Source organism: Saccoglossus kowalevskii, chromosome 21 (genome assembly GCF_978046115.1).
Source record: "Saccoglossus kowalevskii chromosome 21, keSacKowa6.1, whole genome shotgun sequence".
NCBI classification, from domain to species: Eukaryota; Metazoa; Hemichordata; class Enteropneusta; family Harrimaniidae; genus Saccoglossus; species Saccoglossus kowalevskii.
In genome coordinates this window covers 31,264,165-31,285,384 of record NC_140661.1, presented here as the reverse complement: position 1 = coordinate 31,285,384, position 21,220 = coordinate 31,264,165, and the positions used below count along the sequence as shown (strand labels likewise).

Here is a 21,220-nt window from a genome sequence, read left to right as displayed (position 1 = left end):
AAGTCTACATGTTACCAGTCTATATGTTACCAAGTCTACATGCTAGCAATCTACATGTTACCAGTATACATGTTACCAAGTCTACATGTTACCAGTCTACATGTTACCAGTCTACATGTAACCAAGTCTACATGTAACCAAGTCTACATGTTACCAGTCTACATGTTACCAAGTCTACATGTTACTAAGTCTACATGATACCAGTCTATATGTTACCAAGTCTACATGTTTCCAAGTCTACATGTTACCAGTCTATATGTTACCAAGTCTACATGCTAGCAATCTACATGTTACCAGTATACATGTTACCAAGTCTACATGTTACTAAGTCTACATGTTACCAGTCTATATGTTACCAAGTCTACATGTTCCCAAGTCTACATGTTACCAGTCTATATGTTACCAGTCTACATGTTACCAGTCTATATGTTACCAAGTCTACATGTAACCAAGTCTACATGTTACCAGTCTACATGTTACAAAGTCTACATGTAACCAAGTCTACATGTAACCAAGTCTACATGTTACCAGTCTACATGTTACCAAGTCTACATGCTAGCAATCTACATGTTACCAGTATACATGTTACCAAGTCTACATGTTACCAAGTCTACATGTTACCAAGTCTACATGTTACCAAGTCTACATGTTACCAAGTCTACATGCTAGCAATCTACATGTTACCAGTATACATGTTACCAGTATACATGTTACCAAGTCTATATGTTACCAAGTCTACATGTTTCCAAGTCTACATGTTACCAGTCTATATGTTACCAAGTCTACATGCTAGCAATCTACATGTTACCAGTATACATGTTACCAAGTCTACATGTTACCAGTCTACATGTTACCAGTCTACATGTAACCAAGTCTACATGTAACCAAGTCTACATGTTACCAGTCTACATGTTACCAAGTCTACATGTTACCAGTCTACATGTTACCAAGTCTACATGTAACCAAGTCTACATGTTACCAAGTCTACATGTAACCAAGTCTACATGTTACGAAGTCTACATGTTACCAGTCTACATGTTACCAGACTGCATGTTACCAAGTCTACATGTTACTAAGTCTACATGTTACCAGTCTATATGTTACCAAGTCTACATGTTCCCAAATCTACATGTTATCAGTCTACATGTTACCAGTCTACATGTTACCAGTCTATATGTTACCAGTCTATATGTTACCAGTCTATATGTTACCAAGTCTACATGTAACCAAGTCTACATGTTACCAGTCTACATGTTACAAAGTCTACATGTAACCAAGTCTACATGTAACCAAGTCTACATGTTACCAGTCTACATGTTACCAAGTCTACATGCTAGCAATCTACATGTTACCAGTATACATGTTACCAAGTCTACATGTTACTAAGTCTACATGTTACCAGTCTATATGTTACCAAGTCTACATGTTCCCAAGTCTACATGTTCCCAAGTCTACATGTTACCAGTCTATATGTTACCAAGTCTACATGCTAGCAATCTACATGTTACCAGTATACATGTTACCAAGTCTACATGTTACTAAGTCTACATGTTACCAGTCTATATGTTACCAAGTCTACATGTAACCAAGTCTACATGTTACCAGTCTACATGTTACAAAGTCTACATGTAACCAAGTCTACATGTTACCAGTCTATATGTTACCAAGTCTACATGTTTCCAAGTCTACATGTTACCAGTCTATATGTTACCAAGTCTACATGCTAGCAATCTACATGTTACCAGTATACATGTTACCAAGTCTACATGTTACTAAGTCTACATGTTACCAGTCTATATGTTACCAAGTCTACATGTTACCAGTCTACATGTTACCAGTCTACATGTTACCAAGTCTATATGTTACCAAGTCTACATGTAACCAAGTCTACATGTTACCAAGTCTACATGTAACCAAGTCTATATGTTACCAAGTCTACATGTTACCAGTCTACATGTTATCATGTATACATGTAACCAAGTCTACATATAACCAAGTCTACATGTTACCAAGTCTACATGTTACCAGCCTACATATAACCAAGTCTACATGTTACCAAGTCTACATGTTACCAAGTCTACATGTTACCAGTCTACATGTTACCAAGTCTACATGCTAGCAGTCTACATGTAACCACTCTGTTACAAATCTTTTATGTAATGGCACTTGCATGTATATGGTTTTTATCTCAATAATGCTAATGATTTGTCATAATAAAATGAAACCTCAGTTGAGCTCTTCAGATTTTTGTATGTGATGGCATTTTTGGAGTAAAATTCATGATGATATTTGCCATCTTTCGAAATTCATTGAGATTTTGTTTGTACTTGATAGGATTTGACAAATTAAAAAAAACTGTGCCTCAACTGCTTTTTCTGATTGGCTTATACTAACATTGTATGGAAATGTGTGTCAGTTCAAAAAGAATATCAATTGTGAGAATGTTATTAGCAAACAATTACCAAAGTATATGGAATTATATATACATTAGTGGTGTAAAGTACCCCCAAATCTTTACAAAGTTCAAAACTGGTGGGTCATGCATGCATGCATAATTAATTGGATATGGAAGATGATGTTTGTAAAATATTGCACAACCCTGTTATCAGAATACTGCTTTTTTAGGTGGTGGTTAACTTGTGATTTTGTAATCTGGTTTTTATTTCATTACAAATTGTGGTTAAGCTGTAATATATTAACTGATTTTAAGACATCCCAGATACCTTTAATTTAACAAGAGAGACAAAATATAATAAAACAAAATAATGTAGTCATTAACCCCAATTTCTTCGTCTGAAGGCACACTCCAGGTTCTGAGTTCTGAAAAATTAACTCTACCCTTGAAACAGTCTCTGCCACTTTGACCATAACGCTGATAAGTTTTGAGATGAATGCCGTTACGGTTTTTATATTGACGAGGCTACATAGTTGAATCAATAACTAATTTATAACAGCAAGAAACTAGTAAATTCACCTCGGGGACTAGACTTGCATACAGTCCCTTGTTCATTTGTTGTTGTTACTATGGACTTCCTGTTCAAATGTTGTTGAATGTTCGCGTCACTGAACGTAAAAACACACTCTCGAACTTGACAATTTTAAAGTTCAGACCATTAAGCAAATAAATGGAAACACCAGTTGCATAAATCATGAAGATTGAAGATTTGAGTGGTGACCGGGATAGCTGCATTTAGTGTTCTTTTCTATGCAATATACAATCATATCGATGCTCTGTGCGGCGAAGGGTGACATATTGTTTTGGTTAAACGGCTCTCAAGGCACGGGCAACTGACATTTCCTGACTTTTTTTTTACTATTCTGACGTGTTCTGGGCTGTATAAAACAGTCAGACACTGACAAGTAAGTAATGACTAGTAAACAGTCTGGGACATAGACAATACAAGCTGGTAGGCTAGTAACATGTTTTGGCTGTTTCCATGGTAGGACATGAACTTGAAGCTAACGTCAGTTTATAACTAAATGGGCCCTGTATACGAAAACCATTCAGTCTTTAGAAGTCACTTAGTTTATTGCTAGGACGTATTCTTTTGTTACATTTCCAACTGTTTTGCGATAGTATTTTTTAGAATGAAGGCAGCATTTACAGTTGTTTCAAAGTTGTGTTGGGATTATGTTGATATTGTGTAACACGGCGTCGGTGATCTCTTACCAGTGCGCAACGTAGCCAAAATGATCATCTGAACACTCCTATTAAAAACTGGTAGGAGGTAATACATTTGGGGCGAAAGTATTCGAAAATCATTTTTTTTTCAATTAATGACGGTACGAACTACCTGTGAAGTATGACAAAAATCAAATCTCAGAGGAGTTAAAAGCCACTGCTGGTGAAAAGTTACCCCAACTTTGGGGTCAATTTTCTCGGTAATGAAAAAAAATATAAAAAATGTAAATAGTAACTTTGTGCCCACACTCAAGCTGAGTAGAATGAGCTATGTGTGAGGTGTTTTATCCCAAATTTGTTGGAGGAGATACAGTTGGCACGAAGCTGTCCAAAAAACACCAGTTTTTTGGCTGTTGCTATGGCAACGGTGGGCCTTTTTCCCCCAGATTTTTCCTTATAACTAGCGTGAAGGTGTGACCTACCTGCCAAGTTTGAGCAAAATCGGCAAAGCCAAAAAAATCACAGAAGAAATACCGGAGTAATATGTGAAAACACTGGAAATCACACACACAGACACACAGAGAAACACACAGACACAAAGCCACAAAACTATAATTTATCTATTTTGGTAAACGGCTATGGGCATTATCAGAGCATGGGTCTTATTTTGGAACTCTTGCCAGAGCAACATCACAAATCATAAGGGCAAATTAATAGCTTCTAAGGATGGTATTCCCAGAATAGCGCAAGTTGTTAAAGAAACATAAAACTTTAATGTTCAACAATGATGAATAGACCAGTTACTGCGAAAAAGCCCTACTCCCCGCGAGACCCACCCAATACGAACCCCACTTACCGCGAAAGCCACTTACCGCGAAGCTACTAGATTTTCAATAAAATAACATTTTATGGGAGTGTATAAATGGCGAAAGCTTGCAAGCTCTTTTTTTCGTTGAACGACTTACTCCACGTGCTATTATGCATCAAGGGAAACACTTGTAACAAATAGAAATAGTTTCACCAACAAGCCTGCAACAAATCATTCGTCATTATTTCCCAGATCACTCGAACTGTTATTACTGCGTGGTAAATGCCATGAACGACACCGCAACTTTTTCTGCGAATGTAACACTGTCCAATCATGGAGGTAAAAAAAAATCCATGGTCCAATCAATCGAGTGTAGTGACGTATATTATTTTTTGTTCGGGAAATGACTAGCTGACTTGGCGGTCACAGTATTCAGTTCATTTTGGCAAAACCAACCCAAGAGCTGCCGTGCCGTTGGGCGACTTGTTTATAGCATGTTAATATACCATATGTTTATTTTATTCAGAACTACTTTTTCTTGAATCACAGAACATGTATACACTGATCGCACCTCTACCACAGTCATCGGTAAACGTCTCTCGAGTAGCACATTTCTTAAAGATGTCGTTCTTTCACACCTCATAAACACCGCCTTATTCCATTCAATAGAAGCCCAATGGGTCAATGGTCTCACTACTTGCTGCTATTTAAAAACAAAACAAATAAACAACACAGAACGCAACTCAACATGTGACTATCACACCGGACATTAACAACACTCATAGCCAAATTATTTATTCTCAAAGTTTTTGACATTACGGGAACAACACGCTAATAACCTAACCACAAAAAACCGAGTTGTTGAAGCAGTGCGATAAAATCTCGACGTCATGTGGAGTTTGTTTACTTTTTTTGGATATGGGTCGGACAAAGTTAGATAAGCTAGATTAGAAGGTTATGTCTGAGACGAAGTACTCGTAAATACTTTCTTACGCGTGGAACTATTTTTTTTGTTTTTCACAATGAGTTCTCCATATACTCTATAATTATGGCAATAAACATATACTGTTGAAAATGTTATTTCGTTTGGAGCTCCGTAGAGTTGTCTTTATCGTCATATTTTAACATGGGTATTCAATCTGGAACGGACTCTTCATTTCGCTCTTACGCGCAGGGATATGCAAATGTGACCTTTCTGCAGTCATAGTCTTATAAAAACAACTGGTTGAATTTTCAGTTACGGTATTTCGTCAGCTTTAATGAAGCGTACATGATTTGTCAATTTTTCCCGTAATTGTATCAGTATGGCCACTTTCACATATGAACGGGGAGACATCATCGAGGCAGTTAATGAAGGGAATTGATGAGCAGTCGCCAAAGTACGAAAAATCCACGCAGACAGTAACACGGAAGTTACTTTTCCAAGGTGGTCAAAACGTTATACTGTGTCTCTCCCGCCTGATATGGTGCCCCAGAAAACTCCTGTAACTGAGAGAATGTAAAATACTTGTACTCTTTTCCGTTTATATTGTTCTAAGTGAAACCAGGGTAATTTTACTGTTTCTATAAATCTATGTAGTTTTCTTTATATTTCTTGTTACTACGTGCCCGTGCGATTTTTATTATGGTAACCCGTATTTGTGACGTCATGGACAAGTTTTGGTCTCATGATTGACGCCTGTTGAGACGCGCTACACTGATTGGTGCGTCCTACGATGTCACGCCACTCCGCGCGCAAGAGAAGAAGGTGCAGGACACAGACAAAATGGCAGGAGCTGAAAGCGGGATTGCTTTGAAACCGTGAACACGAACGTGTTTCGTAGAGCAAATGCACGTAGCACATCTGTTAGAGGCACTTATTCGATTTCCTACGGATCAGAAAAACAACCCAGAAGGCACCAAGAACGCTTTGCGGATCGTATTGCAGCCAAACCTGCGAGGCAGAGCCAACGAGGTACCGGACATGTTTACGACGTTCGACAGTTTGGTGTGGCGATTGCCGAAGATTAAATTTGGACAGATCTGAATGGACTCTTTTTTTGTGGGATTGACATTGCGGCATGTTTTCTGTGAGGCACATGTTTTGTAACGTTCAGAAACTGTTGTTGTTATGGCATCCTTATATTGAATGAATTATTTGTTTAACACTTACATTTGTATTTATTTTTATTTGACAAGTCAGTTGTTCGTTCCCCCGGGCGGTATAAATGCCTGTATGCTCCTCACCACGCCAAATTAGCTAGCCTGAGATTCGAATACGATTATATTTATGAAATTGGGAGATTCGCACCGGAGCTCAAGTCCGGTTATCCACGTCCTCCATTGTGCGTAAAACGAAATATCTCGCGGTGGGCTTGGTGCGAGAAATACCCGAGTTTCATAAGACTTATTTTAAATGATCATGAAAAATGTGTATGATTTCTGTACGATCGTGCTATAGTAACACAAACGCGCACTCCATGTGATTTGCTAAACTGGCAGGTCAATCGATGTTTAAAAGTAGTTCCAGTCAGTACCCATTTGTTTACACATTGTTATGTGTCATAAGATAACAATCTTTATAACTAATTAAACAAGACTAATGTGCTGATCATAAACTGATAACCAAGTGAGGAAGTGGAGTACATTTTTTTAATGGGTTGTTTCCGTAATGATACATTTTATTTACAGCTGTAATTAATTAATTCATGTCCATAAATCAGAATGTGCAGAGTGCAGCACTGTGTTGTATTTCGTGATTTACTGTAACAATATTTGGAAGCGTACCAAAGATTTATGTACAATATTGTATCAATATAGATCTTTAATCAAATGGGTGGTGCGCGTTTATCAATACAGAGTGACAACTAGCCAGACTGTTTGCGATGATCTGGGCCGTATTCACAACATATTTGACACTTCCATATTTCATTGGCGTGTATAATTGGATAGCCACATGCAAGCTCACACGCAAGTCTGATTTGCGCGTACATTTTCTTTATTCCAACTCTATTTTATTGACACACGTAAGTCTGGTTTGCACGCAGGTTATGATTAGAAAGCCACACGCAAGTCTGATTTGCGCGTACATTTCCTTTATTCCAACTCTATTTTATTGACACACGTAAGTCTGGTTTGCGCGCAGGTTATGATTAGAATGCCACACGCAAGTCTGATTTGCGCGTACATTTCCTTTATTCCAACTCTATTTTATTGACACACGTAAGTCTGGTTGGCGCGCAGGTTATGATTATAATGCCACACGCAAGTCTGATTTGCGCGAACATTTCCTTTATTCTGACTCTATTTTATTGACACACGTAAATCTGGTTTGCGCGCAGACTATGATTATAATGCCACACACAAGTCTGATTTGCGCGTATATTTCTTTTATTCCAACTCTATTTTATTGACACACGTGAGTCTGGTTTGCGCACATGTTATGATTGGAATGCCACACGCAAGTCGTTGTGTCGTCACAGAAAGCGCTGTCACAGACTTGGCTGAATGTCGCTTCAAGTGTCATGGCGTACCAAGCCACAAGAGGCCGGTAACTAGTAACGAATCCGGCATTCTGATTGGTTCATCACTTTCTCGTTGCTTGTTCTATTTCCCATGGTTACCTGACGTCAGCGCTTACGTTCATGGCCGTTCAGGGGTTTCCTTTTACTTTCGAAAGTTGGGCAAATAAAAAAAGCATTGATACCATATGTTTAATCGAGGGCTTAATCATCATTCGGTCATTTTAAATAGGTCACTTCTCGGAAGCATACGCATATCTACGTATAATTTCATCACCAGAATAATGCGATTTTTTTCACTGGCACTTTAATACAATAAACATTTGTTAACTGGTTAAAACTGTACGAGTTTTAGTGCATTTAATACATTATTATTATTAACCTAACCCGCAGGCCTGGAAATACTTTACTCTGACATCGGCTGCCCTTCTCCCATGTCACCATGTTAGTAATTTGTAGTGTGCATATCAGACAAAATTTCACTGGCTATAAGTAATTTTATTTCTCCCTTCACGTTTCAACAATGAAACACCCCGGCCCCACCCCGTTTCGTTGCTCAGAAATACATCCACGTCGAGATAAAACGCGTCATTTTGACGTGCGCGCATGCAGTTCGCTGAGACTTCTTTTTTGTTTTACAGAAAGTAATAATTAATTGTTCTTTTAGTCCTTTTAGTGTGATCGCGAAAACTAACCCGACCGCTAAAGAAATCCCGACTGGACGCATCTGCAGGCATTTGACTGCTATTAATTATTCATAATGTCATTGGTTCTGCAGGAGTGGCTGTGTGAAAGTAAACATGACCTTTTAAATGTTGATTCGATTCGATCGCAGAGATGGATACATTAACTTTCTAAGTGCGAAGGCGATACTATTATCCATGTTTACTCAAAACAAGTCGAATTAAATGTCCAATGTATATAAGCAGTCTTTCAAAATCGACGGGACCACAGAAGTGAAAGGTTACGAACATTAACATAGATAAGATATGACGTATATAGCTGCACTCTGATTCGTTGTCAAAGCTTGTCAACAACTTTTAGTTAGCATAATCACCCATGAATCACCGGGCAATATTAGTTGGCCGATTTAGCCAATTAAATCGTTAGGTGTGTATTTTAGCACAAGTGAATCGGATACAACCAAACTTAATTTACAAGGACAATGTCCTTAAATGTTCTTAATCTTTTGAATACTAGAAATTTTACTATGGGAAGGTGGTGATTATTAAAACCATGGCTGCCGCTAAACTTACATATGCGATGAATGTATTCACAATTCCTAACGAGTTCCTTATTAACCTTGATAGAATGTTGGCTAAGTTTATATGGGGTTCCAAAATCGATCGCATTAAGCGTGGTACTTTAAGGGGGCTTGAATGCATTGGATATCTTTTCACAATGCAGAGCCCTAAAAGCATTATGGGTAAAGCGTTCAACAGATTAGCTTGTTAATGTGAATGTACTGTCATGGAAACTAATTATTTATATAGGGATGGTATTGCTAAAACAAACTGTTGTATGAAATGAGAAAAAACATTTCTTCGTCACTGGCTGCAATCTGGTTTTATCTATATAAAAGATGTGATCAGCCAATCAGGAAAAATTAAAATTGAGAAAATCTTAACGAATTTGACAACCAAAGTAGACTGGTTAGGAGAAGTTTTTATTGTTTATAACGCCATTCTACTCAAATCAAAAATGGCAGAAGACAGACTGCAAACTATGTCGTATCAGTAATTACACAGGAACGCCATACCATATGTTTTGGGAGTGTACACGTCTATGCAATTATTGGGCATGTGTGAATGAGTTTATTAATAGCAATACTAACTATGCGGTTTCTTTAACATTTGATGATCTTGTTGCTGGTGTATCAAACACAGACACATGTGTCAATCATATTATTGTAATTGCAATGTTCTCTATCTATTTATGATACATCAGTTTATATGTTTCATTATTTATTGTTTATAGCTTCCAAATCTCAGTTTTTATTGTTCATAAATATTTACAGTAATAAAACAGTTTTCCGTTCTGAAACCTTTTCCAGTTATTGTGTACATGACAACATTCCCCCAAACACAATAATATGTGTGAGTATGTTTCATGGATTAATAGGCCGCTCTATTGCTTCATTTCCAACTATTTTTCTGGAAATGTTACTTGCTGTTTATCACTCATATTTCAATATCCCACAATGTCTCGATTCTAACTAACTACTACTCCGCAAAATTTGCCCAGCCTTACTTCTACCACTCCCACATTGGCCTTCACAATGAAGGTTAGTGCATATATATTGTAAATTACACAGAGGTAATACATTTCTCTTTACTTTCCCTTCCATTACAATATTTTGTGCTGAGGCAGTTGTTGTCATCACCAGTTCTCTGGGTTCACAACCATCACGATTTCTCTTTTTTGCACTAGATTTATGGTCTACCATACCCGTATGGTGAATGCCTGGAGGTAGGGTCCATGAAGTACTTTGACCACTACTCTATGTCAGCGTGTCGTATTGAATGCGAGACTTATGCTGTCGAAGAAATGTGTGGCTGCCGTTTGGTCGAACAACCAGGCGATGGCACGTGGCCAGTGTGTTCAGCCAATCAGACTCACTTGTGTGCACACCCATCTCTCGGTAGTCATACTAATTTACACTATATATTTTATGATAGCTGAATTTGATGTAACCTACCTTTTTTGCATAAACTTGTCTTCGTTAAATAGCATTAGCTGCTTGACAGTACTGTGTGTCAATCTCAATAACCAATGTAGCTAGGAAGCTCTGATCGTAGGGGTACACATTCGCCATCTACACACGCTCAACTAAATAAATTATTTCGCTAAGAAAATAAAAAAAAAATCATTATTCATTGATGTCGCATTAGGCGAAGAAAGTCAAAAATAAAACCAGAGGTCATGTAAATGGTAGGTAATAGGTAATAACACACAAACGCCACCTCACCCCTTCACCAACTCTACCATACCTTCCCTCTTTACTAAACCTAGGTTACGCGAATTTAACTTAAATTATGGAAATAGGGAGGATCTTAGTAGGTTTCACAACGTTGATACAACACACACAGTTACATACATACATACATACACAGATTAATCGATATGTGGAAATAAACAAAATCTTGAAAGTGTGAAAATGCTTATAATTGTTATTCTTTTTAAAATCATTGTTTGGTAGATTATATTCTAAGTTTATACCTTCTTATTTTGTTTCTAATTTATATTGCATACGTTGGTGGTTATTAGTGATTTTAATATCTCCACTATTATTTATTTACATATTCCATATTTCAATCTCTATCCACAACACAGTTGATTATAATAATGGGCACCTGGATATTAATTGTTCCTGTCGTGAACCCTGTGACGTAGAAGATTACCCACACGTAGTCACCATGTCTAAATTACGACCAGCGTTCATTGAGAAGCTTTTCCACAATACAAAACACAATATGTCAGAGACATATATAGAGTAAGTCACATGTTTACATCTTTCGTTAAGCGCCCTTGCTGACGTAATGAGTGGGTTATATATGTCGACAGAGGGCGACACCGTATAATCCACACAGATTAGTAACAAATGTGTATAAATGCAAAACAAAGTGAATGAATGGCAATTCTAGTAAAACAGACGATATGTTGAGGATAGTCAACGATCTGGACAGCTTTCTTTTTTTCAATTTTGTCATTGTTTTACCTAAAAAAGTTTTACAACCCAATATATCAACGTTGTAGACCTTTATTCTATAATATCTTGATGTCGACTTGCTCTCATCTTACTGACACTTCATTTTATCTTGACAGACAAAATGTGGCAGTATTATCTATATTTTACGAAGCTCTCAACATGGAAACTATAACACAGCTACCAGACACGGATGGAATTATTTTACTAAGTAAGTCTTCAAAGTGTTTCTTGTATTGATTAGTAACTATTCGTTGAGTCAATATGACTGATATGATAGGCAAGGGTTCAATGTCACGTAATCACTTAGTAAGCAATATAGTCGTTCGTTCAGATCAAAGCATTATTGGCGACGTGAATTTCTTACACCATTTACGTCACAGAAACGCTACGTGGCTTGTGGTTTATTGTACATCTCTTTTCATATTAAGGTCAAATTGGTGGAAATATGGGGCTTTTCCTTGGTGCAAGTATCCTGACAGTCGTTCAACTAGGTGAATTTCTTTTCGACTTCATGCGAGCCAAAATGAGAATGTCGGGTCAGGAAGAATATTCAGGAAGAGCAGAAAAACAGATTAAAAATGCATGGGATATCAACTCAACAGACACGTCGCTAGATACGATAACGACCTAGCCGATAATTACGATTTTAACATTTATTTATTAATTGATGAAATGCACTATAAACTTTCATATGATAAAGTCAACATAACATAGAATGTCATGTAAGTTTGTTAAAATGTTGATTCTTTTAAGGGAAGCAAGGCAGCCTCAATAGTGTTTTCCAAAATCAACAACATAGGTTTAATCTGTGTGCCTATAAGTTTCAAAGATAAACTCAAGACAAAGCAATTGTAGGATTTGTTATCAGCAGCTTTCTCACAGACAATGAGTGTTTCGAAAGTGGTTTGTCTCCACTACGGCAACCGAGGTGGCTCACTACATTGATTTCAATAATTAGGCTTTATTTTTGTATTTTTTTTAAATTTCCGTTTTAAATTTTAATTTCAATTTCACTTCATTTTTTTTTCATTTTACTTTTCAATTTAACTTTCGTTCACGATTTCATTTTGAATTTCGTTTTCGATTTGACTTTCGTTTTCATTTTAAATTTCGTTTTCGATTTGACTTTCGTTTTCATTTTGAATTTCGTTTTCGATTTGACTTTCGTTTTCATTTTAAATTTCGTTTTCGATTTGACTTTCGTTTTCATTTTAAATTTCGTTTTCGATTTGACTTTGATTTTAAAGTTCGTTTTCATTTTGAAATTGATTTTCGATTTAAATTTCGTTTTCATTTTGAAATTCGTTTTACATTTCACTTTTGTTTTTATTTTAACTTACATTTTCGGTTTCTTTTTGAATTTCGTTTTAAATTTCATTTTATATTTCATTTTCATTTTGAATTACGTTTTAGATTGTGTTTTTACTTTGTTTTTATTTTAAGTTTCGTTTTAACTTCCATTTTGGGGATTAACATTTAATTTAATTTTTACTTGAATTTACAATTCAAAATTGTTTATTAATTACATTTATTTGCCCTTTTACACGACGAACACGATGACTAGAACGATGAACCCAAGGTATATATGTATTTTTTTGTGGGTGCTCATTTTTTCCTTATTTTACATCTCCATTTTGTTCGTAAATTTGGCGGTGTTATTGAGTATTATTCACAGAAAAAATTCCCGATTGTTAATTTGGGTTTCAAATTGTATTTATTTTTAATATCACTTTCAATTTCAATTTGAAATCGGATTTCATTTTACTTTTACTTTTTTTAACCTTTGCCCTAACCTTTGACATTTGTCACGTGATTTCTGATGACCAATCATTTACTACGTTCGCCATTGTCTGGATAACGTGGTGTTTGTTTTGTGGATGAATGAATCGCATCTTAGCGGTAAGTATGTGCGTAAATCATCCTAATAATGTATAGCTTAGACACGCGATTCCTAGATAGCGTTCTCATACCCGTGTTGATGTCAAGGGACGGCGATGAAACGAATCGCATCATGTTATTTCTCAGACCACTTGCATTAAGCACATACTACCGGTACGAGTGTGGTAGTCGGTTCTTATTTACACTACTAGTATGACCCAACGTCCTGGGGGGGGGGTATTTTATTTTACCCTGTCTGTCTGAAAACGGGTATCCTTTTTTCATTATTTCTGTCGAAAAAGGGGTCCATATTTTCCAGACTGTCTCTAGAGCTTGAGTGATCTAACAATGAATGAAGCTGATTGTTTCTTTCTGTAACTTCATTTTGATCGTCAAAGTCCTCTCCGGGAGTCCACCTGCTTTTCCCTTGGTACCATGTATGCTTATTGTCTGAAAACGGGTGTCAAATATCACAGTTTGTCTGTCAGTATTTTTTGGCAAGTACCCCCCCCCCCCGGGCCCAACATACACACTACTAGTATTTAGATGCCCAATAACTTGAACTTGACAGGCAGTAATTATCAGTTACTATTTGAGCACATCTGAAAACAAGGTGGGAGTATTCCATCTCAGCATAAGTTTTGTAAAGAAACTTAGTACGTTCAGTACATGTAGCTATGTAATCCTTGTAAAACGGTGGGAAGAGTTCTATTTGCACCCACCCCTATCAATTTAATGTTCCTCTGAAAAACGCCTGTACTTGAATGTAAAATTGACTGGTGGGGTGGGGGCTAAAGGTGAACATTAAATTTCGGGTTTGGGTTAGGGGTAGAGCTGCAAATTCAACTCGTTCCACACTCCATATGATGCAATGTAATGTTGCTAGGCTAATCACTCACTGTATGCCATGACACGGTGCAATGTAACAGTGGTACAACATGTAATGTAACAAATGTCCTGTGCGAATTACTTTTACATGAACATTTTGATACTAGTAGTACAAAATGTATCTAAAAATCTACTCAACAAAACCTGTTGAATTACAATATTAAAAAAATACCAACGATTGCTTTCAGTAATGGAGCTGTCAGAATTTATAAAAAACCTGGTAGTTCGAGGAAAAATCAATAGTGTTATATTAAGGTACTTGCTGGCAGATTTTGGCATTAGGTGGAGGTAAGCATTTACACAAACTTGATCACTGACCAACGATGAATTGTGAATTATAGTCGAAAGAATACTTTGCAGTTTACATGTCGTTATTAAACATAGTGTGTGATTTCAAAATGACATTCTGATTGAAATATTTCAGTGTTTTTATCTGACTGGTTTGTTTTTTATCATCAATGTTCATCGGTAAAGTACCAAGTACTACATTTTTTAACACAGTATTCTGTAATTCTGCCGGATATTTGCATTGTTGACTATATATATATATATATATTTGACACCTTACACATGTGATCTACTTTAGCCTGTCTACACTGAAACGCAGAATGAATGCCTGGGGAATAATGAGATATCAACAAGTATCGCCCGATGACGTACTAAGAGCAATACAGGTACTGACAAATTAACCAAAGAGCAATTTTACAAGAGCATGCTGGCATTATAGCATACTTCATTATTCATTGTAACCGAGTCCGTTGTATTGCAGGATACAATATACATTAAATAAAATAATTAACCGCACAACAACTCAACAAACAGTTCACAAGGGTATTTTTCATTTTTTTGTGTTGCTGTACAGGAGGAAATGCGTGGATCAGGCAGACTTTTGGGAATTAAAGCAATGCACAAGAGAATTAGGCAGAAGTACAAGATTCTGGCAACAAGGTGTATTTCGTTGAGATAATATGAATTTATTATTTTCGACCTGAGTTGTTAATTGATCATGAAATTCATTGTTTTTGTTCATTTTATTTGACAGAGATCAGGTGGAGGCTGTTATGGTAGCCAACTATTACAATCACATTCGTGAACGAACAGGAGGGCGTCTGGTGAGATATGTTGGACAAAAACGTAAATACTACTCTGAGGTGATCATTCATTTAATTTCATTTTGCTATTCTATGTATTATGATGTGCTAGTAGCTAGTTATTTGTTTTGTGCATGTGGATTATTGGTCATTATAGTGAGTACTATGTGCTGTTTTATTACAATTATACTACTTTCTGTATCGTGCCTATTGTTGTCCCCATGTATGTTTTTTACTGATAGTTAAAGAACGGTTTCGAGGACGCTAACTATAGTTAACATGCTGTTTTGGGTCAAAATCCTAATACACATTTGAAACCCGTAGCGTATTGTATGAAATGGGCAAAATATATGCGCTGCCAAATACCCTCACTTGTTGTTTATATATCTCTAATCTAACCAAAGCTGGCATAATTAAAAACACGCTCTTGCCCAATCAGAAGGACGTTTTCATGCAATTGCTGGCATAATATAGTTGTAAATTAAATCCCAGAATGATATATGCAATTTGTGGATGTCCTTCTTTCGAAACACCTGACATCACTTCATCCATGTCTTTCTCTTACTGTTTGTTGATTCTTTCTTTGTGTTCATTGGCTTGTGAAGTTATTTGAATTATTATAAATTTAGATATTGTTTGAGTAGGTTATTTTTACTGTATGTACAAATGGCATCATTTATCATATGAGAGAGCAATAACTATAGTCTAATTTGTGTAACATATGATGCGAATATAGGGACCCAACTGGTACTGGCATATCGATGGTTATGACAAACTAATGGGTTTCAGGAAAAAAGAGTTCCCATTTGGTGTGCACGCTTGTATCGATGGGTATTCAAGGAAAATTATATGGTTAAGGGTATATCAAACCAATAATGACCCACTGGTTGTCTGCAAATATTATTATGACGCTGTAGCAGAACACAAAGGTGCAGTATTATTTCTGAAATATTATGATGTTATATACTCTTAAATATATAGAAAATCAAACCACAAATGAACAAATCCATTAGGCCCGCTTCAATCGGCTTAAAATAAGATTTATCACAAGAGTGTATAGAATTTTGAAAAAGAAAACGACCTAAAATCAAAATAGTCTTATTTTTATCACATTGATTTTATTTGTTTATGAATATATTGCTTATTTAGTTTGTCCAAGTCGCACACGGTCAGATCGTGGAACAGAGTTAACTGAATTAGTCCAGTGTCAGATATATTTAAGAAGAAATGGCGATGACCAAAATGCCTACAATAACGCACACAAATACGGTACATCTATGTCGAACCAGGTGGGTAATATCATTTGAGCGATATGCTGTTACTATTTATCCATTCAGTCACTATTGCTGTGTTATTAACACTATCAGTGTGTTTGGTTATTTCATTAATTCTGTATTTTGTATTCATGTTTCATGTATATATATATTTTTTATAAATATCTAAACAGTGCATTGAGAGTTGGTGGACCCAACTACGGAAATACAGTAGCCAATTTTGGAGAGAGGAGTTTGCGGTAAGATTTGTATTTTTTATTATTGTACTTTGTTTAACCCTTATATATATGTATATATACATATAAATCCACTGACAATTTAACAGACAATAGAATATGCCTTCGTAATTTTCAGATGCTGAAAACCAAACAACAATATGACAGCAGTTGCTTGCTTGACAGGTATGTTATGCCAGAATGCACTATGAAACAATTTGAAAATTATGAATCACAGACAAAATTATATTATAAAAAACTACGAAGGGTTACACGTTTCGGTCATATAAACTTTTCACATGAATGTGTCTTATTATCGTTTTTTTACAGAGATTGTTTGAAGTATATTTATATGCCACTGTTAGAAAAAGAACTTGAGTCCTTTGCAGACGAATGGAATTCACACAGAATACGAAAACAAAAAGAACAATTGAGACCAAATGGCGTTCCAGAGGATTTGTACAAATTTCCCGAATTGTGTGGTAAGCAAGTGGCATATTCTTTGTTAAACTTTATAAACTTCATATTTACACAATACAGTATGAATCGCGACAACTTATAGCGAATCATTTTTCTACATTATAAAATCTGAAACAAAACTGAATATTTGTGTTGAAAGGTTGCCTTCTATTACCAATCATCTTTCTTTAAAAATAAAAAAAAATTAATTGCAGCGCCTTCTTCATTGTATATAATCATATATGCTATTATTATACATCTGTCACCGTAATGCCATAAGTTACAGCGTGCCGTAATTTTGCGGTATTTTACAGGGTATTTTCATCCTACCATATAGGGAAATGCGAATTCCAAATATGGAATGATTACGCACGTAAGCGTCCTCTAATAATGAAAACAAACATAGTGCCACCAGGGTTTGATCGGACTCTACACAAAAAAGTTCGCTGATTGTGTTCTGAACATTTTGGATTTCGGCATTCCCATGATGTCTCCTTGGAAGGAAAAGATACTCAGACAGTACGCCGCACATCGACTTCCGCGCGATACTCTAGCTGTACTGTCTTCGTGCATACTTTGAGGTATCCTCGTAATAACCTCATATACTTACGCATATCATTACAAGATTCTCTACTAGTATTTTATGGGATGAATAGTGAAAATGTATTCCTTAGTGAATTATAACCAACCTTTTTTAATGAGAAATTATGGATTTTAAATTTACTTTTTGTAAAGCGTGTACCAATCTTCAATTCAATCCTTGCCACTACTATGTGTGTACTTTTAGTGAAAAACATGTAAATAATATGTCGGAGGTTTATGTACTCAAAATGACTAATTATTCTCTAATTATAATCTGTATTAATACGTACAGTTGCATGGTACATGCGTTTTTTATTAGTATCAATGGATAAACACATTCCATGCCACTTTTTATCAAAAGTACTGACACAAAATTTCAGTCAACGCCATATGGTTCACGATGTTGAATATATTATAATTTTTCCACAGGAGGAACCGACATGGGTTACGCAGTGAATGAAAAAGATCTTCGGTCAATTGCAGAAGAAAAAGGAGTTGGCGTGCCACTCCCGGACTATATATCGCAAGAGTTTAGAGCAGCAGCTGATGCTGAACTGTCTGACTATTTTGATACAATCACTGAAGAAAATGCACATAAAGCATACATGTTTCTTCGGTACATTTTCAACTAATATATTGTTATACATATTATATTTATTTATTCAAGGTACTGAGGCCACCGGCCTATAAGTACAAGATGTCAAAAATGTATTACAGAGCGCTTAATAACTGTTTGTACTAAAATTTGCCTGGTAACTAGGATAACAACCCAGAACACAAAAAACAGAAACTTGCATTACAATAATTATACTAAAAATTTATCTTGTTGAATTAAGTTTCTTGGTTGCATAGAAAATAAATTTGGCAAGGTTCACATTAGTCGTGTTCATTAAATGGATAAATTTGACTATAGTTTATTCTCAAGTCATTATAGAATGGGCAAATCAAACAAAAGTGAAATTCATCCTCAACTTGGTTAAAGGTTACAATAAACACAAATTATGTCAGCTCTTTCATTATTTAATGGTCTATCAGATTCAATGCGCAAATTGTATGCAGAGATATGAAATTTACAAAGACAAGTTCTGATTGATATATTATCAACAATGTTTAGATATTTTTCTTGACCAAATACAGTTTTAAATTTGTTATATGTTGAAAGTTTAGGTGATGTAACTTAGTATGCCAATATCCCAAAATCTTTGTTTAAATATTGCAATACAATTATCAATATTGTTAACACCTTGGTTATGCCAAACATCACCAAAGCCATACGAAAAAAGTAATTGTTTCACGCTCCATGCCCAACATAAACGGTCATTATTAGCCTCCAATATGTGGGCATGTCTAAAAGATGAAGCCAATATTTGACAATGCGTACCAGCCTACAGGAGCGTAGGGTGTGGCGCCCCAATTCACCACGAATTGCAGAAATTGGGGAGTTTGGATACACTTTAAGAAGTGAACGACAGAACTTATTTTGGACTGCTTCTATGTCATCGCATTGTGGAAACCCCAAATTTTGCACCAATACATTAAAATTTGTAATTAGGGCGGAATTAAAAAAAATCAAAGTAAAATAATAAAATAAAAAGGCATTAATAACAAAAGTAATAAAAAATAAAAATAAGTTTATAGCCAAAATAATTAAAGCCGCTAAACTACATCAGATTTTAATCAGATTGTGTACACACTTGATATTGTATACTTGGTAACTTGTTAATGATTAAATATATTTGAAAAAATAAAAAATACACTACAAAATGCATCTTCCCATTGTAACTTAATTGCAGCAGGTAGCTTGTCAGTTAACAAAGTTCATGGTACTGGGATTTTGTATGCAAACGAGTTTAAATGCACAACACAATATATAATTATGCCATGCTTAGTCTGAATCTAGCAATCTGATTGGCTGAAGCAATGTATTATAAGATACGTTTGATCCCACCCGAAACTAAATAAATTGGCCTGAATATCTAACTGAATCGAGATCGCATGACTATGAGTACTGTTCATAGTGATTGCGGGTGTATGATCAACTGATCAAAAAGTGAAACCTGGTACAAGTACTAAAACAAATTATTGCCAAAAATGGTTATATTTTGCTAGAAAACTCGTTGATTCAATGTTATTCTACAGCAATACCTACGCCTTAAGTGTTCTCTAAGTGGATATACATAACATGGACAATGCCTCATTGCAAATGAAAGAAGTAAATAGACCTCCAAATATTTACAATACAGAAAACTACAGAAATCCTAGCTTAGCTAAGGGCCTAGGTTAAAGGTTAGCTACCTGTACGGTTTCTAGTAAATCCCTATGACCAACCAAATAAACTGCCAGTAGTTTGTCACCCTCGCAAAATTACCCACATTGAACGTACCTAATCTGTGATAACCAGCTGTCAGAAGAGAGGTCGCAATGAATGTGTTAAATGACTTCTAGTACATATTGCAGCTCGTATGCTTGTTGAAGATACTCCAACACTAGTGACAGGTGCATGTAACATACACTGGTCTTTGAGGGCAAAATTTGTTTTTCAAGCCAAAATACATCTTACTTGGTCAACTATGAACAGAACTGGAGAAACCAGCGGTGATATTGCCAGGGGTCCCTCTTCCTTTAACCAAAGACAGTCTTCATAATAGACTTGCCACATTGGTGGTAGTACCGTAAAATCTGTATTAGAAGCCGCATCTCTAATAGAAGTCGCATCCATTCTTTTTGAATAATTGAGAATTAAAAATTCATCATTTCTCATATGTGTAGATGCTCTAATAGAAGCCGCATCCCCTCTGTTGCAGTGTACTATTTTAATAGAAGACACAGCTTCTAATACAGATTTTACAGTAGTATTAACAATCTTGTTGCTTTGATGAAACAGGTGATGCATGTCCATTCCAATGCCCAGCAACACAAGACTAGATGTGTGTAAGCTCTGTGACAAACATTCAGATTTCACGCGCGACATCTTTGTGGTGATTTTCCTGGAATATCACATTTCTGTATTTTCCTGTTGAATAGGTGTGTCAGCAACTTTGAAATTGACAACAGACCAACATAAACTGGCAAGAGACTTCCTTCAAGCTTTGTTGCTGAATGGGTTGATAATCACTGGAGGTGCCATTCACCTTGTTTTAAATCAATAGGTCAACTGGCTGGCAGTACTGAGATTTGGTCTACAACTGTTAGCA

General features: G+C 36.0%; 2 protein-coding genes across 2 annotated transcripts in view; both read left to right on the top strand.

Moving 5' to 3' along the window:
• LOC102802040 (acid-sensing ion channel 2-like) overlaps positions 1-12,270 on the top strand; it is a 38,830-nt gene extending 26,560 nt beyond the window's left edge. Inside the window, exons 4-7 of the mRNA XM_078005475.1 lie at positions 10,361-10,571; positions 11,264-11,423; positions 11,756-11,847; positions 12,068-12,270. Coding sequence (XP_077861601.1) covers positions 10,361-10,571; positions 11,264-11,423; positions 11,756-11,847; positions 12,068-12,270 — 666 coding nt within the window. The remainder of the gene's footprint in view (positions 1-10,360; positions 10,572-11,263; positions 11,424-11,755; positions 11,848-12,067) is intronic.
• A 1,213-nt stretch (positions 12,271-13,483) lies between these two features.
• On the top strand, positions 13,484-19,794 carry LOC144352201 (uncharacterized). Its single transcript, XM_085494859.1, has 11 exons — positions 13,484-13,538; positions 14,594-14,693; positions 14,992-15,079; positions 15,268-15,353; positions 15,448-15,556; positions 16,233-16,425; positions 16,646-16,785; positions 16,944-17,009; positions 17,125-17,171; positions 17,316-17,467; positions 18,456-19,794. Exons 1-11 carry the CDS (start codon positions 13,517-13,519, stop codon positions 18,656-18,658), a joined length of 1,206 nt encoding a protein of 401 aa, XP_085350985.1. The 5' UTR covers positions 13,484-13,516; the 3' UTR covers positions 18,659-19,794.
• The last annotated feature ends 1,426 nt before the right edge of the window (positions 19,795-21,220 follow it).